The following is a 17672-nucleotide window of genomic DNA, read 5'->3' on the forward strand; positions in this document are numbered from 1 at the left end:
CGCCACAGCGGTTATACACTGACAGGCTCTCCTGACTGGACAACGCCAGCTCCTGACCGGCCAATCGAAAGAGAGGAGTCATTGAGGAATATTTCCCACATATTTTATGAAGTTATGTTATTGTTGTTATTGTTGTTATTGTTGTTGTTATTGTTGTTATTGTTGTTGTTATTGTTGTTATTGAAGGGTCTGTACCTGCAGAGCGAGCGTGAGGCGGATCAGGTCCAGCGTCACCTCCTCACTGGCCAGCTCCACGCTGACCACAGCCAATAGGGTGAAGAGGGCCTGGTAGTGGCTCCGCCCACTACTCTCCTCCTTACAGGTGAGGAAGATGTGGCGGTACAGCCGCTGAGCATGCTGACACACACACACACACACACACACACACACACACACACACACACACACACACACACACACACACACACACACACACACACACACACACACACACACACACAGAGTTAGAGGACGCAGCAGTGCAGGCTACCTGTGTGAGGGTGCTCCTCACCTTCCTGATGAACAGGTTGTCCTGCCGGGAGCAGCGCTCCTCCTTCAGCTCCAGCAGAGACACCTCCATCGTCACACTGCAGATACACACACACACACACACACACACACACACACACACACACACACACACACACACACACACACACACACACACACACACACACACACACACACACACACACACACACACACACACACACACGTGTCACACACTGAGAGGAATACAGGTTACTCTCTGATCTCAGGTGTGTTACCTGGCGCTGCTGAGGCGCACGGCGTTGAGGCGCCGGTCGATGAGTGAGGTGAGGATGGAGAGCACCAGCAGGCGGATCTCCGGGTCCTCCATCAGCGTGAAGGAGAGCAGCGGCTCCAGGAAGGAGGAGGGCAGCGCCGTCAGCAGGTTGTTGCTCTCATAGCGAGAGGACACCTGCACAGGTGAGGCTCAGAGTCAGAGAGCCACGGAGGGGAAAGAGGGATTACAGAACACACTGCATCTTCTTCAATGTACCACTGATCTCTCTGAAACCCCCCCCCCCTCGCTGGAGATACAGCTGAGTGTACCTGCAGCAGAGACTTCAGCAGCATCACCTGGATCATCCTGCTGCCTTCAAACCTGACACACACACACACACACACACACACACACACACACACACACACACACACACACACACACACACACACACACACACATATTAAGATCTTTATGGTTGTGTGTGTGTGTGTGTGTGTGTGTGTGTGTGTGTGTGTGTGTGTGTGTGTGTGTGTGTGTGTGTGTGTGTGTGTGTGTGTGTGTGTGTGTGTTTGTGAGTTCTGAATGAATATGAACCCATGTTCTGCTGCTGTTACCCGGTGTTGGGCGACCCCAGAGCGGGGTATATCCCCGGCACCGGGATCTTCCCCATGATGAAGAGCATGACCTCTGACCTCTGGTACACAGGGAGCGTGTTGGCGAAGGAGCCTGGAGGGAGGGTCCAGTTAGAGGCTGTTTAACACCAGGAGTAAATACAATAACACTGAAGCAAGCAGTAAGGAAGCAAGGAAGCAAGGAAGCAAGGATGCAAGGATGCAAGGAAGCAAGGAAGCAAGGAAGCAAGGATGCAAGGATGCAAGGAGGTAAGGAAGGAAGGAAGGAAGGAAGGAAGTTGGTTGACTAATGTGTGAACAGCTCACCGATGGTCTTGATGACGGCGTCCTGCAGCGTCTTCTCCTCCAGGGAGGAGGTCCTCTGTCCCCCGGGGGGGTCGTAGTAGCCGGTCAGCTGGTAGTCCACGCTCTGACGCAGCTGCCGCAGCAACGTGTTGAACACCTCCAGCACCGCGGGCCCTGCACACACACTCTAATCAGCAGGAGGAGGAGGAGGAGGAGGAGGAGTAAGTTGAGCGTCTCCTCCTTCAGGGGGGGCTCTGCACGCGGTACTGACCCACAGATCCAGTGGCCTCGATGACGGCTGCCTCGGACAGCACCTCCACCACGCCGGCCCGGACCGAAGCAGGACTCCTGCTGTGGGAGTCCAGGTGCCCGAGGAGCTGCTGAATCACCAGGTGGGAGTGCTGCGACTGAGGAGGAGGCGCAGGAGCGGCACACACGTCACACACGTGAGATTAGATACAGTACAGGAAGAGGAGTAAGGACATGCAGAGAGGAGCACTGAGGAGGAGTAAAGAGAGGAGCACTGAGGAGGAGTAAAGACAAGAGCACTGAGGAGGAGTAAAGAGAGGAGCACTGAGGAGGAGTACAGAGAGGAGCACTGAGGAGGAGTAAAGAGAGGAGCACTGAGGAGGAGTAAAGAGAGGAGCATTGAGGAGGAGTAAAGAGAGGATCACTGAGGAGGAATAAAGAGAGGAGCACTGAGGAGGAATAAAGAGAGGAGCACTGAGGAGGACTAAAGACATGCAGAGAGGAGCACTGAGGAGGAGTAAAGAGAGGAGCACTGAGGAGGAATAAAGAGAGGAGCACTGAGGAGGAGTAAAGACATGCAGAGAAGAGCACTGAGGAGGAGTAAAAAGAGGAGCACTGAGGAGGAGTAAAGACATGCAGAGAGGAGCATTGAGGAGGAGTAAAGAGAGGAGCACTGAGGAGGAATAAAGAGAGGAGCACTGAGGAGGAGTAAAGACATGCAGAGAAGAGCACTGAGGAGGAGTAAAAAGAGGAGCACTGAGGAGGAGTAAAGACATGCAGAGAAGAGCACTGAGGAGGAGTAAAAAGAGGAGCACTGAGGAGGAGTAAAGACATGCAGAGAAGAGCACTGAGGAGGAGTAAAAAGAGGAGCACTGAGGAGGAATAAAGAGAGGAGCACTGAGGAGGAATAAAGAGAGGAGCACTGAGGAGGACTAAAGACATGCAGAGAGGAGCACTGAGGAGGAGTAAAAAGAGGAGCACTGAGGAGGAATAAAGAGAGGAGCACTGAGGAGGAGTAAAGAGAGGAGCACTGTGGAGGACTAAAGACATGCAGAGAGGAGCACTGAGGAGGAATAAAGAGAGGAGCACTGAGGAGGACTAAAGACATGCAGAGAGGAGCACTGAGGAGGAGTAAAAAGAGGAGCACTGAGGAGGAGAAAAGACATGCAGAGAAGAGCACTGAGGAGGAGTAAAAAGAGGAGCACTGAGGAGGAGTAAAGACATGCAGAGAGGAGCACTGAGGAGGAGTAAAGACAAGAGCACTGAGGAGGAGTAAAGAGAGGAGCACTGAGGAGGAGTACAGAGAGGAGCACTGAGGAGGAGTAAAGAGACGAGCACTGAGGAGGAGTAAAGACATGCAGAGCGGAGCACTGAGGAGGAGTAAAGAGAGGAACACTGAGGAGGAGTAAAGACAAGAGCACTGAGGAGGAGTAAAGAGAGGAGCACTGAGGAGGAGTAAAGACAAGAGCACTGAGGAGGAGTAAAGAGAGGAGCACTGAGGAGGAGTAAAGAGAGGAGCACTGTGGAGGAGTAAAGAGAGGAGCACTGTGGAGGAGTAAAGACATGCAGAGAACAGCACTGAGGAGGAGTAAAGAGAGGAGCACTGAGGAGGAGTAAAGAGAGGAGCACTGAGGAGGAGTAAAGAGAGGAGCACTGAGGAGGAGTAAAGAGAGGAGCACTGTGGAGGAGTAAAGAGAGGAGCATTGAGGAGGAGCAAAGAGAGGAGCATTGAGGAGGAGTAAAGAGAGGAGCACTGAGGAGGAGTAAAGAGAGGAGCATTGAGGAGGAGTAAAGAGAGGAGCATTGAGGAGGAGTAAAGAGAGGAGCATTGAGGAGGAGTAAAGAGAGGAGCACTGTGGAGGAGTAAAGACAAGCAGAGAGGAGCACTGAAGAGGAGTAAAGAGAGGAGCACTGTGGAGGAGTAAAGAGAGGAGCACTGAGGAGGAGTAAAGAGAGGAGCACTGTGGAGGAGTAAAGAGAGGAGCATTGAGGAGGAGTAAAGAGAGGAGCACTGTGGAGGACTAAAGACATGCAGAGAGGAGCACTGAGGAGGAATAAGGAGAGGAGCACTGAGGAGGAGTAAAGACATGCAGAGAAGAGCACTGAGGAGGAGTAAAAAGAGGAGCACTGAGGAGGAATAAAGAGAGGAGCACTGAGGAGGAATAAAGAGAGGAGCACTGAGGAGGACTAAAGACATGCAGAGAGGAGCACTGAGGAGGAGTAAAAAGAGGAGCACTGAGGAGGAGAAAAGACATGCAGAGAAGAGCACTGAGGAGGAGTAAAAAGAGGAGCACTGAGGAGGAGTAAAGACATGCAGAGAGGAGCACTGAGGAGGAGTAAAGACAAGAGCACTGAGGAGGAGTAAAGAGAGGAGCACTGAGGAGGAGTACAGAGAGGAGCACTGAGGAGGAGTAAAGAGACGAGCACTGAGGAGGAGTAAAGACATGCAGAGCGGAGCACTGAGGAGGAGTAAAGAGAGGAACACTGAGGAGGAGTAAAGACAAGAGCACTGAGGAGGAGTAAAGAGAGGAGCACTGAGGAGGAGTAAAGACATGCAGAGAACAGCACTGAGGAGGAGTAAAGAGAGGAGCATTGAGGAGGAGTAAAGAGAGGAGCACTGAGGAGGAGTAAAGAGAGGAGCACTGAGGAGGAGTAAAGAGAGGAGCACTGTGGAGGAGTAAAGAGAGGAGCATTGAGGAGGAGTAAAGAGAGGAGCACTGTGGAGGAGTAAAGAGAGGAGCACTGAGGAGGAGTAAAGAGAGGAGCACTGAGGAGGAGTAAAGAGAGGAGCATTGAGGAGGAGTAAAGAGAGGAGCACTGTGGAGGAGTAAAGACAAGCAGAGAGGAGCACTGAAGAGGAGTAAAGACAGGAGCACTGAGGAGGAGTAAAGACAGGAGCACTGTGGAGGAGTAAAGAGAGGAGCATTGAGGAGGAGTAAAGAGAGGAGCACTGTGGAGGAGTAAAGAGAGGAGCACTGAGGAGGAGTAAAGAGAGGAGCACTGAGGAGGAGTAAAGAGAGGAGCATTGAGGAGGAGTAAAGAGAGGAGCACTGTGGAGGAGTAAAGAGAGGAGCACTGAGGAGGAGTAAAGAGAGGAGCACTGAAGAGGAGTAAAGAGAGGAGCACTGAGGAGGAGTAAAGACATGCAGAGAGGAGCACTGAGGAGGAGTAAAGAGAGGAGCACTGAGGAGGAGTAAAGAGATGAGCACTGAGGAGGAATAAAGAGATGAGCACTGAGGAGGAGTAAAGAGATGAGCACTGAGGAGGAGTAAAAAGAGGAGCACTGTGGAGGAATTAAGAGAGGAGCACTGAGGAGGAGTAAAGAGAGGAGCACTGTGGAGGAGTAAAGAGAGGAGCACTGAGGAGGAGTAAAGACAGGAGCACTGAAGAGGAGTAAAGAGAGGAGCACTGAGGAGGAGTAAAGACATGCAGAGAGGAGCACTGAGGAGGAGTAAAGAGAGGAGCACTGAGGAGGAGTAAAGTGAGGAGTAAAGAGAGGTACACTGAGGAGGAGTAAAAAGAGGAGTAAAGAGAGGTGCACTGAGGAGGAGTAAAGAGAGGAGTAAAGAGAGGAGTAAAGAGAGGATTAAAGAGAGGTACACTGAGGAGGAGTAAAGAGGAGCACCTGTATGGAGTACATGATGATCTGGAAACAGCGCACAGCAAAGCTCCGCCCCTCCCACAGACTGTGGCGGTCCAGGTGCCTGCAGACACACAAAAAACACCAAGTAGCACAGTGTGTGTGTGTGTGTGTGTGTGTGTGTGTGTGTGTGTGTGTGTGTGTGTGTGTGTGTGTGTGTGTGTGTCTTACATCAGCACGGGTTTGATGGCATTGTTAATGTGTCCGTAAGCAGCTCGACCCAGAAGCTCTCTGAAACACACCTCAGTCTGCTCTGCTGGAGACCCACTGCACACACACACACACACACACACACACACACACACACACACACACACACACACACACACACACACACACACACACACACACACACACACACACACACACACACACACACACACAGAAACATGATACACAAATCAAAAGCATTCCCGAACAGAGAAATATTAGTGGTGTCTCCAACCAAACTCTGCAAATGTTCAGGTTTTTTTAAATATAGGTGTGTGTGTGTGAGTGTGTGTGTGTGAGTGTGAGGGTGTGTGTGTGAGTGTGAGTGTGAGGGTGAGTGTGTGTGTGTGTGTGTGTGTGTGTGTACCTGCTGCAGTGTGTGTTCTGCTCCAGGTTGACCAGCAGTGCGGGGACGATCTGCTCCATGTGTCGAGGCTCCCAGATGTTCACCTGCAGCTCGTCGTCCACCGTCTTCCTCACCACGCCCTGCAGCCCGCGAATCCCCGACACACGGATCCTGCGCGCGCGCACACACACACACACACACACACACACACACACACACACACACACACACACACACACACACACACACACACACACACACACACACACACACACACACCTTAGTGTTTTATAATTTGGAATAAAGTCTGGTAAATTAAACTACTACAAAGGATCTAGAATAATGTTGGGGACGGACTTGTCCTGCATGTCCTTGTCTTCGTGCTCGGTGTGGCACATCTGACTGAAGCGGGACACGAAGAAGTCGTAGCTGCGGTGGTACGACGGCGTGTCCTCCTCGATGTTCGCAAACTTCACAAACTGAACGAGAACAAAAATAATGCTGAGTCGGGTCAGGGGTCAGGACCCTGTGGTAGGAGCACTGTAGTACAGTGTGTAGTGGAGTGTGTAGACGTACTGCGTTGGTGGCGAGGAGGTGCAGGTGCTGCCTGTCGGCCTCCAGCAGGAGGCGCAGCGTCCCGAGGAAACTCTCCACCAGGAGGTTGATGCTCTGACAGTGACAGGCCAGCAGCAGCTGCTCCATCGCCTCCATCGCTATACACACATAGCTGCCCACACACACACACACACACACACACACAGATCAGGAGGGTGTGTGTGAATAATATGATGATAATCTGCAGGATGATCCTCTGAGAGGAAACAGAGAGACGGCTCACAGCTAGAAATAAATGAGTGTGTGATGCAACCCTAAACTGCAGATTAATACACACATTCACAGAGACAAATGTTTGTGTGTGTGTGTGTGTGTGTGTGTGTGTGTGTGTGTGTGTGTGTGTGTGTGTGCGGACCCGTAGCGGTGGCGGTTCAGTTCCCGGGTCAGGCGCTCTGAGAGGTATGCAGCGATCCGGTCCAATTTCTCCGGAGCCGACAGAGCGAAAAACGTCAGCTTCTCCATGTTAGCTTTGACCAACCCATCCTGAACACACACACACACACACACACACACACACACACACACACACACACACACACACACACACACACACACACATTTAATCAAAGGGTCGGTTCACTGTGAAATCTAACCATGAGAGCTCACTGTTGACATCCATGTGGATTAAAGAGCAGAACAATAAGTATGGGGAATTTAAGTGTGTGTGTGTGTGTGTTTACCTCGGGGTCTTCTGGGAAAATATTATCGACCAGCCTCTTGTATCGGGGCCGCAGCGCCCAGCAGCATCCGCACAGACCTACAACCACACACACACACACACACACACACACACACACACACACACACACACACACACACACACACACACACACACACACACACACACACACACACCATTTTAAGCGGTAATCCTGTTGCGTAACCTGCTTTTGGTGGCTGCAGGTCACAGGTCCCAAACAGTCCTGCCTCGGAGCAAGGCACTGAGAGGTCTCTGCATTCAGACTGGACAGATACTAAAAGTAACCAATGAGTAGCTCTCAATTAGCTTGCTGGCTCCGTCGTGATTGGTCAACTGCTTAGAGATGTCCCGCCTCTTAGCCATTCACGAACAATGTGTTGGATATGATCAATCATTTAGAATATGATCAACAATAATAAAGACAATAATAAACATTCCTCACTCCATCATTTAGAATATGATCAACAATAATAAAGGCAATAATAAACATTCCTCACTCCATCATTTAGAATATGATCAACAATAATAAAGACAATAATAAACATTCCTCACTCCATCATTTAGAATATGATCAACAATAATAAAGACAATAATAAACATTCCTCACTCCATCATTTAGAATATGATCAACAATAATAAAGACAATAATAAACATTCCTCACTCCATCATTTAGAATATGATCAACAATAATAAAGACAATAATAAACATTCCTCACTCCATCATTTAGAATATGATCAACAATAATAAAGGTAATAATAAACATTCCTCACTCCATCATTTAGAATATGATCAACAATAATAAAGACAATAATAAACATTCCTCACTCCATCATTTAGAATATGATCAACAATAATAAAGACAATAATAAACATTCCTCACTCCATCATTTAGAATATGATCAACAATAATAAAGACAATAATAAACATTCCTCACTCCATCATTTAGAATATGATCAACAATAATAAAGACAATAATAAACATTCCTCACTCCATCATTTAGAATATGATCAACAATAATAAAGACAATAACAAACATTCCTCACTCCATCATTTAGAATATGATCAACAATAATAAAGGTAATAATAAACATTCCTCACTCCATCATTTAGAATATGATCAACAATAATAAAGACAATAATAAACATTCCTCACTCCATCATTTAGAATATGATCAACAATAATAAAGACAATAATAAACATTCCTCACTCCATCATTTAGAATATGATCAACAATAATAAAGACAATAATAAACATTCCTCACTCCATCATTTAGAATATGATCAACAATAATAAAGACAATAATAAACATTCCTCACTCCATCATTTAGAATATGATCAACAATAATAAAGGTAATAATAAACATTCCTCACTCCATCATTTAGAATATGATCAACAATAATAAAGACAATAATAAACATTCCTCACTCCATCATTTAGAATATGATCAACAATAATAAAGACAATAATAAACATTCCTCACTCCATCATTTAGAATATGATCAACAATAATAAAGGTAATAATAAACATTCCTCACTCCATCATTTAGAATATGATCAACAATAATAAAGACAATAATAAACATTCCTCACTCCATCATTTAGAATATGATCAACAATAATAAAGACAATAATAAACATTCCTCACTCCATCATTTAGAATATGATCAACAATAATAAAGGTCAATAATAAACATTCCTCACTCCATCATTTAGAATATGATCAACAATAATAAAGACAATAATAAACATTCCTCACTCCATCATTTAGAATATGATCAACAATAATAAAGACAATAATAAACATTCCTCACTCCATCATTTAGAATATGATCAACAATAATAAAGACAATAATAAACATTCCTCACTCCATCATTTAGAATATGATCAACAATAATAAAGGTAATAATAAACATTCCTCACTCCATCATTTAGAATATGATCAACAATAATAAAGACAATAATAAACATTCCTCACTCCATCATTTAGAATATGATCAACAATAATAAAGACAATAATAAACATTCCTCACTCCATCATTTAGAATATGATCAACAATAATAAAGACAATAATAAACATTCCTCACTCCATCATTTAGAATATGATCAACAATAATAAAGACAATAATAAACATTCCTCACTCCATCATTTAGAATATGATCAACAATAATAAAGACAATAATAAACATTCCTCACTCCATCATTTAGAATATGATCAACAATAATAAAGGCAATAATAAACATTCCTCACTCCATCATTTAGAATATGATCAACAATAATAAAGACAATAATAAACATTCCTCACTCCATCATTTAGAATATGATCAACAATAATAAAGACAATAATAAACATTCCTCACTCCATCATTTAGAATATGATCAACAATAATAAAGACAATAATAAACATTCCTCACTCCATCATTTAGAATATGATCAACAATAATAAAGACAATAATAAACATTCCTCACTCCATCATTTAGAATATGATCAACAATAATAAAGACAATAATAAACATTCCTCACTCCATCATTTAGAATATGATCAACAATAATAAAGACAATAATAAACATTCCTCACTCCATCATTTAGAATATGATCAACAATAATAAAGACAATAATAAACATTCCTCACTCCATCATTTAGAATATGATCAACAATAATAAAGACAATAATAAACATTCCTCACTCCATCATTTAGAATATGATCAACAATAATAAAGGTAATAATAAACATTCCTCACTCCATCATTTAGAATATGATCAACAATAATAAAGGTAATAATAAACATTCCTCACTCCATCATTTAGAATATGATCAACAATAATAAAGACAATAATAAACATTCCTCACTCCATCATTTAGAATATGATCAACAATAATAAAGACAATAATAAACATTCCTCACTCCATCATTTAGAATATGATCAACAATAATAAAGACAATAATAAACATTCCTCACTCCATCATTTAGAATATGATCAACAATAATAAAGACAATAATAAACATTCCTCACTCCATCATTTAGAATATGATCAACAATAATAAAGACAATAATAAACATTCCTCACTCCATCATTTAGAATATGATCAACAATAATAAAGACAATAATAAACATTCCTCACTCCATCATTTAGAATATGATCAACAATAATAAAGAAATAATAAACATTCCTCACTCCATCATTTAGAATATGATCAACAATAATAAAGGTAATAATAAACATTCCTCACTCCATCATTTAGAATATGATCAACAATAATAAAGGTAATAATAAACATTCCTCACTCCATCATTTAGAATATGATCAACAATAATAAAGACAATAATAAACATTCCTCACTCCATCATTTAGAATATGATCAACAATAATAAAGACAATAATAAACATTCCTCACTCCATCATTTAGAATATGATCAACAATAATAAAGACAATAATAAACATTCCTCACTCCATCATTTAGAATATGATCAACAATAATAAAGACAATAATAAACATTCCTCACTCCATCATTTAGAATATGATCAACAATAATAAAGACAATAATAAACATTCCTCACTCCATCATTTAGAATATGATCAACAATAATAAAGACAATAATAAACATTCCTCACTCCATCATTTAGAATATGATCAACAATAATAAAGACAATAATAAACATTCCTCACTCAATCATTTAGAATATGATCAACAATAATAAAGGTAATAATAAACATTCCTCACTCCATCATTTAGAATATGATCAACAATAATAAAGACAATAATAAACAACAATAACAGATATTCCTCACCGTACATGAAGACAACTGGCGCAGCTCACATTCAAACTGTCATCTCATCACACACACACATTTGTGGTTAATCCCCCCCCCCCCCACACACACACACACACACAGGCCCCGCCTCCTTTAATTCAGCATCACGTTGAAACCTCGTATCTCCACTCTGATTACACTTCTGAATAAAAGACATTTTGGAGATTCAATGTTTCATGTTTGTTGCCATCACACAGAAGATTAGAGTGAGTGAGTGAGTGAGTGAGTGAGTGAGTGAGTGAGTGAGTGAGTGAGTGAGTGAGTGAGTGAGTGAGTGAGTGTGTGTGTGTGTGTGTGTGTGTGTGTGTGTGTGTGTGTGCGTGTGTGTGTGTGAGAGCCGGGCCATGTGCAGCAGCTCAGCTCTATGATCTGGATTTATTTATCATTCCAGAAGGAACAAAAAACTAAAAGCTGCAGGGTTTCTACGCAGGAACACTCGGTCTGTTGATTTATTTATATTCTACTTAATTATATCTTTATCTTTACTGGTAGGAATTAATTGGCTAAGATTTTGTAATTTTAAAACTGAATATTTTATCTTTTTTTTGATAAAAATTGTAATATTTGCAGATTCTTTTTATTCTTTACTCTTAAAAAATTATAAAGTACATTTAATCAAAAGACTTCATGATACCTGCGGGCGTCTGGTGGTCCAGCACCGAGCAGACGTCCTGCAGCAGCCGCCGAGGAGCCTGGGAGACGGTGGTGGACACGGCAACCACCCTCGGCAAGCTGGGGAATCTGGGTACACCGGGCATGTTGGGTAGACTGGGCATTCTAGGTAGACTGGGCATGCTGGGCAGACTGGGCAGCCTGTGTAGACTGGGCAGCCTGGGTAGACTGGGCATGCTGATGCCCCTCGGCATGCTGGGTAAACTTGGTGGGTTGATGCCCCGGGGCAGCGAGGGCATGGTCACCCCCCGCGGCATTCTGGGGAACCTGGGCAGAGTCCCGGGCATCTCCACAGCAACCGGCCGGTGATGATGGGAGGAGAAGGAGCTGCAGGAGAAGGAGAAGGAGTTAACACCTCCTTCTCACATTCCTGTAATATTAACTCCTTCAACGCCTGCTGCTTTATTAGAGGGGGGGTCAGCATGCATGAGTCCTGCTGATGATCACACATCAATTCTTGGTGAAAACAAACAAAAAGGAAAGTTGAATAAAACAGAGAAATGTTTAAAAGCCAAAAAGTCAAAAGACGTTATGGAGGCTGGTTGTTGTAGCATTGCAGTGCATGCTGGGTAGCCTATTTTCCTCCAAATGCTGCTGTGTATAGTTACAGAAGATCCAGATGAAGCTGGACTTTTAATCCCACAGGAACGAGGTCCAGAGGTCATGTGATCAAAACTTTCACATCCACGCCGTGATCCCCGGCAGGGAACTCCCTAACTTCAATATAACTGTTATTTAAAGCAAACTTTACACAACTAGATCTTTAGCTTCACTGAGAGGAGCGAAGACCCCACGCACACCTACCGAAGGGCTCTGTGGGGGGGTGAGGAGCAGGGTTTCCTACCTGATGTCTGCAGCGCTGCTCTCTGGTGAGGATCTCTGGGAGTTATGCAACATCAGCTGACCTCTGCTGCAGCTCCATCTATGATCAATACATCCATACTGCACACACACACTGCTGCACACACACACCGCTGCACACACACTCTCATCAGTGCACTCTGGTGACATTTAAAGAGGCCCCTCTCACACAGGGAGATATTACTGATAAATACTGCCTAGGACTGAGTGAAAAACCTCATGTTTCCCAATATATTTACAAGGAACTTTTTAAAACGCTGCAGAGGACATGGAGCGCCCCCTGCTGCCGGACAGGGGTTACTGCAGTAGCCCTAAGGTAAGGAGAGAAGAAGAAACAGCCACAGTTGCGTAATGCCGCTATGCAATGAGGGATAAGTCATGGGAATGTTGAGCTAAATGTTATGTTCCTGCAGAGATACTAACAACAAATAAATCCAGCAGTGGCTCAGTCAGTAGGGGCTTGGACTCGGAAAGTGGACTGCTACTTGGAGAGGTCCCAGTTCACCTCCTGGGCCCTGCTGTGGTGCCCTTGAGCAAGGCACCGGACACCTCCAATCCCCCCTCCCCATTGCTCCCCGGGCGCTGCACGGTAGCTGCCCACTGCTCCTAGTACTAGGATGGGTTAAATGCAGAGGACCAATTTCACTGTGTGCTCTGCTGTGTGCATGTGACAATAAAGAGGGTTCATCCTCCCATTCTATCTAAATACATCCATGAATGTTTTAAAGATTGTTGATTTCATTTATTTTCTTGTTAGTCTGTTTGTGTTCATACTGCATAATATTTAGACTTTATTTTATAGTTTTATTTTATATTTTACATTTTTTGGAACACTGTAGCATTTATAAGATTTAAAAAGACAACAAAATAAGAACTGTATACAATGTAGACAAACAAATTTGAATTTAAATTTTGACCCCCGCTGCCCCCCCCACAAACAGTCCCCCAAGCTCCGCCTCCAGGCCCTGCAGGTGGGCGGGGCTAAACGTGTCGTCGCCCAGTGTCCTCCACCAGGGCAGCCGGCCCGCCTGCAGCAGTGCATTGTGGGAGACGCGGGCTCGGGCGCCAATGGGACCCGAGGGGCTCAGGAAGGAGTCTGCGACTGTTGCCATGACGACAGAGAGAGGGGGGGCATCTGTGGCAGAGATGGACAAAAGTAAGTTATTTTCTTAAATACACAGAAAAGGTGTGTGTGTGTGTGTGTATGTGTGTTACCTCTGAGTTTTTCCAGCTGTGTGTGTGTGTGAGCCAGCAGTGTCTCCAGCCTCTGCCCCCCCGCATTCTGGTGTCTCCTCTGCAACAGCAGCAACTGGACCTCCTGATGGAGACCCTCACACTCCTGACGGGACACACAGGACCCAAGAGGACGCAGAGACAGCTGTTCCTCCACCTGTCTCTGTAGCTCCGCCCTCCTGCTGTCCGTCAAACCCTTCTGACCAATCCAGAGAGACGTGGTGGGCGGGGCCTTCGCTGCTCGCCGGTTCTGCAGGAAGAGACGCACCTGCCCGAGAAGAGGGGAAATCTATCAGAAACAATAATACTAAATATATATATAAAAGAGTGTGTGTGTGTGTGTGTGTGTGTGTGTGTGTGTACCACTCTCTGCAGGGTCTTGGCGGCTCGCTGCTGAGTGTGTGTGTGTCTGTGTGTGTTGTAGCGTCGTCTCTCTCTGAAGCCTCTCCAGGAGCTCTGGATCACCACAGCCGCCCGACGCTCACACTCCTGCAGGTACCACTGCACCTGGTCTGCGCACGCACACACACACACATGATATTACATATGTGTGTGTGTGTGTGTGTGTGTGTGTGTGTGTGTGTGTGTGTGTGTGTGTGTGTGTGTGTGTGTGTGTGTGTGTGTGTGTACCAGGAGGAAGTAGCTGCAGCAGCTGGCTCTGTTTCTGGTGGAACTTCCTCCTGGCCTGCAGACGCCTCATAAACACCTGAAACACACAGATGTACACACACACACACATCACACACACGTGACCGCAGTGCTGTCTTAATGAGCACTCGGTGCTCCTCTCACCTGAAAGCTGAGTTCCTCCTCTCCTCGCTGCACCTCCTGCTGCTGCAGCTGCCTCCTCCTGCGAGCCCTGCAGGGTCACAGTGTGAGTCTCTGACTGTAGAGTGAATGCTCCTCATGCTCCCCTCACGTACCTGTATCTCCTCTGCAGCTGGCTCACCACTCGGCTCAGGCTCCTCAGGCGGCGCCTCGTCTGAAACGACCTCCACGCCGCCTGGATCAAACACGCCGCCCGCACACGCTCAGAACACACCTGCACACACACAATCTTTATTATTTTGTTCTGAAAACTGACTCACAACTGTTGACACAGAAACAGACCTGGGGGAGACTCCTTGCGTCTGATTGGATGATTGCGATCAGTTGATCCACCTCTTGTTCGAAGCCCCGCCCCCTCCAGTCTTTATCCAATAGGCTGTCCAGACCTGTGTTGACAGACAGGGTGACCTTTGACCTCTTTCATCACCCATCAGTTATTAAAGTGATCAGAATAAAAACCGCACCTCTGAAGCTGAGGAGGAGGGGCTTCACACGAGCCTCCTGCTGATTGGCCATCAGCAGGATGAGTCTAACGGAGGCCCCGCCCACTGAGGAGGCAGAGCTGACAGCTAATTGGCCGACGGCCTCATTGAGCAGCAACAGGGCGGAGTCATCGGAGAGCTCGGACAGGAAGTCCCTGCAGAGAGACAGTCCATCATGTTTACATATCTATATTAATATCTGTGTGTGTGTGTGTGTGTGTGTGTGTGTGTTACCTGCTGGCAGTGCAGGTCTGAATCCACATCTGCACACAGAGCAGGGTCACGCTGTCGTCGTCACACACCTGGATCTGCTCGTAGTGCTCGGAGCTGAGAACTGAAGGGAAACTTTATCGACACCCAGCAGGAGACACTGTGGGACTACTTTCAGCGGCGGACTCACACTCTCTGCTCTGGTGAGCGCGTGTAGCAGTGGGACAGAGTGTGCGTGGGATTCAGTCAAAAATAATGTGGTTAAAATATGTAGGGGATGTAAGAGAGCTGGAGAATGTACTGACCCTGTGTGGTGAGCTGGGGGTGAGCTCTGAGCAGCCAGCACACTGAGTCCATAACCTTCCTGAGGAGAGACACACACTGACACACACACACACACACACACACACACACACACACACACACACACACACACACACACACACACACACACACACACACACACACACACACACACACACACACACACACACACACACACACACACACACACACACACACACACACACACACACACACACACACACACACACACACACACACACTGAGTACACACTCCAATGAAAAGAAACATCATCTACAGCATTGTTTTGAGTTCCCTCACTTGTTCCCGCCTCATCAGCTGAGCGGCCAATGACAGGAGTCCATCCATGACTGACGGCAGGAACAGCCTATGAAAAGCCTGCGATTGTTCTCCAGGCTCCACCCCCACGCAGCAGACACTGGGCCGATGGACAGGTGAGCGCAGGTCAGTTAGTTGGGCTGATGGGGACTAAAACCACACACAACATGCAGCGGTTGTACCTGGTGAGCTGGGCCAGCCGGGCCACGGCGGCCCAGTTTCCCTGTTGCATTCTGGGATATTGAGTCATGAGGGGGATGCAGTGACTCAGAAGTCCGCCCAGATACAGGCGAGACTTCACAGCTGTCAACACAAGGCCGCCGTCCGTCTCCAGCGCCGCCATGTTCACCGCCTCTGACACACACACACACACACACACACACACACACACACACACACACACACACACACACACACACACACACACACACACTATAGTAATAATAATAACAACAATATGTTGTTGTTTGTGGTTCCTCTCACTGTTCAGGCTGTTGTTTAGCAGGCGGACTCTCTGCTCCGCGTTCAGGTCTCCACCCTCCAGCTGCCTCTTCAGATCCAGCACCACCTCCTCCTCCATCTCTGCCTACACCATCCATTCAGAAAACAGACAATTTCAGAGCTGAAAACTCCATTAACCAGAGGCCTTGCTCGGGCTCCCTGCTGCTTTTAGAAGCGGGTTTAAGATGGTATAGCTAACTTCCCAGCTCTGTGAAGTCACTGATAAAAACTCACTTTTTGAGAATTGATTTTATTTTTCATTTATCCATGGTTTTGCTTGATTATTATCTATCTGTTTGACTCTGTGTCGCAGTTCACTCGCTCCCTGTGTAACCATCTTTTGAAACTATTTTTCTATACACTCCGTTTCTGAGGTCAGGCAATTGATTTCTAAATACTGCTGTTGGTTTATAAAGCACTCAATGGTTTATTCTGATCTCCTGCGACTAATTGTATTTGATTGGCACATTTTAAATCTCAGGTCTCAGAATATGACGGGTGACAGAATCAATCACAACACCTGTTAGCATGACCAGCGTGTTTACCTTAAGCCTTATTAGTAGTTTCAGACAACACTTCTCACCGTTAGCTGACAACAGCTGAAGTGAGAAGTGCCTTTACCTGTTACACAGCCTTCGCAGAGAGTCCGTAGCGTTAGAACGAAAATTAAGAAGAGTTACAGAGCTCAGGTTATCACGTTTTCTTAGCTCTTAGCTGAACTCCGACGCTCCTCTGTTTCTACGGTAACGTGACGTCATTACGTAGAGGCAAACCGACGCTTGTTTCTACGGTAACATGGCGTCATCACGCTGCCGGGACGCACAGAAAGGACTTCCTGATATGTTTTTAATTCAAAACAGTACAAAAATACAACTCAAGGATGAGACATTTTCACTTCAAAGCTGACAGTATTTTACCTTTTTTTCTGACAGAGAAATGTCACCCTCACAAAGGGCCTAAATGCATAACTCAATTAATAATAT

General features: G+C 45.7%; 2 protein-coding genes across 4 annotated transcripts in view; both read right to left on the bottom strand.

The window, feature by feature from the left end:
- Positions 1 to 12844, bottom strand: part of LOC134861105 (protein EFR3 homolog B-like) — a 15305-nt gene extending 2461 nt beyond the window's left edge. The window contains exons 1-18 of one of the 2 annotated variants that reach the window (XM_063878115.1): positions 12776 to 12844; positions 12118 to 12258; positions 11894 to 11997; positions 7406 to 7482; positions 7081 to 7208; positions 6687 to 6837; positions 6468 to 6589; positions 6132 to 6281; positions 5726 to 5821; positions 5540 to 5618; positions 1937 to 2072; positions 1687 to 1839; positions 1363 to 1474; positions 1075 to 1126; positions 768 to 940; positions 512 to 587; positions 196 to 357; positions 1 to 52 (exon numbers count right to left, since the gene is read on the bottom strand). The exon at positions 1 to 52 is cut by the window's left edge and continues 80 nt beyond it. In XM_063878115.1, the coding sequence (XP_063734185.1) occupies positions 1 to 52; positions 196 to 357; positions 512 to 587; positions 768 to 940; positions 1075 to 1126; positions 1363 to 1474; positions 1687 to 1839; positions 1937 to 2072; positions 5540 to 5618; positions 5726 to 5821; positions 6132 to 6281; positions 6468 to 6589; positions 6687 to 6837; positions 7081 to 7208; positions 7406 to 7482; positions 11894 to 11997; positions 12118 to 12258; positions 12776 to 12828 (2017 nt within the window). In that variant the 5' untranslated portion in view covers positions 12829 to 12844. Of the gene's footprint in view, positions 53 to 195; positions 358 to 511; positions 588 to 767; positions 941 to 1074; positions 1127 to 1362; positions 1475 to 1686; positions 1840 to 1936; positions 2073 to 5539; positions 5619 to 5725; positions 5822 to 6131; positions 6282 to 6467; positions 6590 to 6686; positions 6838 to 7080; positions 7209 to 7405; positions 7483 to 11235; positions 11282 to 11893; positions 11998 to 12117; positions 12259 to 12775 lie in introns of those variants that run through there. The other variant, XM_063878114.1, reaches the window with a different exon arrangement.
- A 766-nt stretch (positions 12845 to 13610) lies between these two features.
- LOC134861108 (IQ calmodulin-binding motif-containing protein 1-like) lies at positions 13611 to 17448 on the bottom strand. 2 transcript variants are annotated; one of them, XM_063878118.1, is made up of 14 exons: positions 17311 to 17448; positions 16672 to 16774; positions 16371 to 16542; positions 16171 to 16288; positions 15851 to 15926; positions 15570 to 15669; positions 15318 to 15490; positions 15136 to 15239; positions 14949 to 15067; positions 14818 to 14875; positions 14656 to 14731; positions 14389 to 14537; positions 14008 to 14293; positions 13611 to 13927 (listed from the first exon to the last, which is right to left on the bottom strand). In XM_063878118.1, the coding sequence occupies exons 2-14, from the start codon at positions 16766 to 16768 to the stop codon at positions 13698 to 13700; spliced, it is 1758 nt and encodes a 585-aa protein (XP_063734188.1). In that variant the 5' UTR covers positions 16769 to 16774; positions 17311 to 17448; the 3' UTR covers positions 13611 to 13697. The 2 variants fall into 2 exon arrangements, with proteins under 2 accessions (XP_063734188.1, XP_063734187.1); XM_063878117.1 differs by having other exon boundaries at positions 13613 to 13927; positions 14818 to 14884.
- Positions 17449 to 17672: the final 224 nt, after the last annotated feature.

This window comes from Eleginops maclovinus, chromosome 24, assembly GCF_036324505.1.
Source record: "Eleginops maclovinus isolate JMC-PN-2008 ecotype Puerto Natales chromosome 24, JC_Emac_rtc_rv5, whole genome shotgun sequence".
In the NCBI taxonomy this organism is placed as follows: domain Eukaryota; kingdom Metazoa; phylum Chordata; class Actinopteri; order Perciformes; family Eleginopidae; genus Eleginops; species Eleginops maclovinus.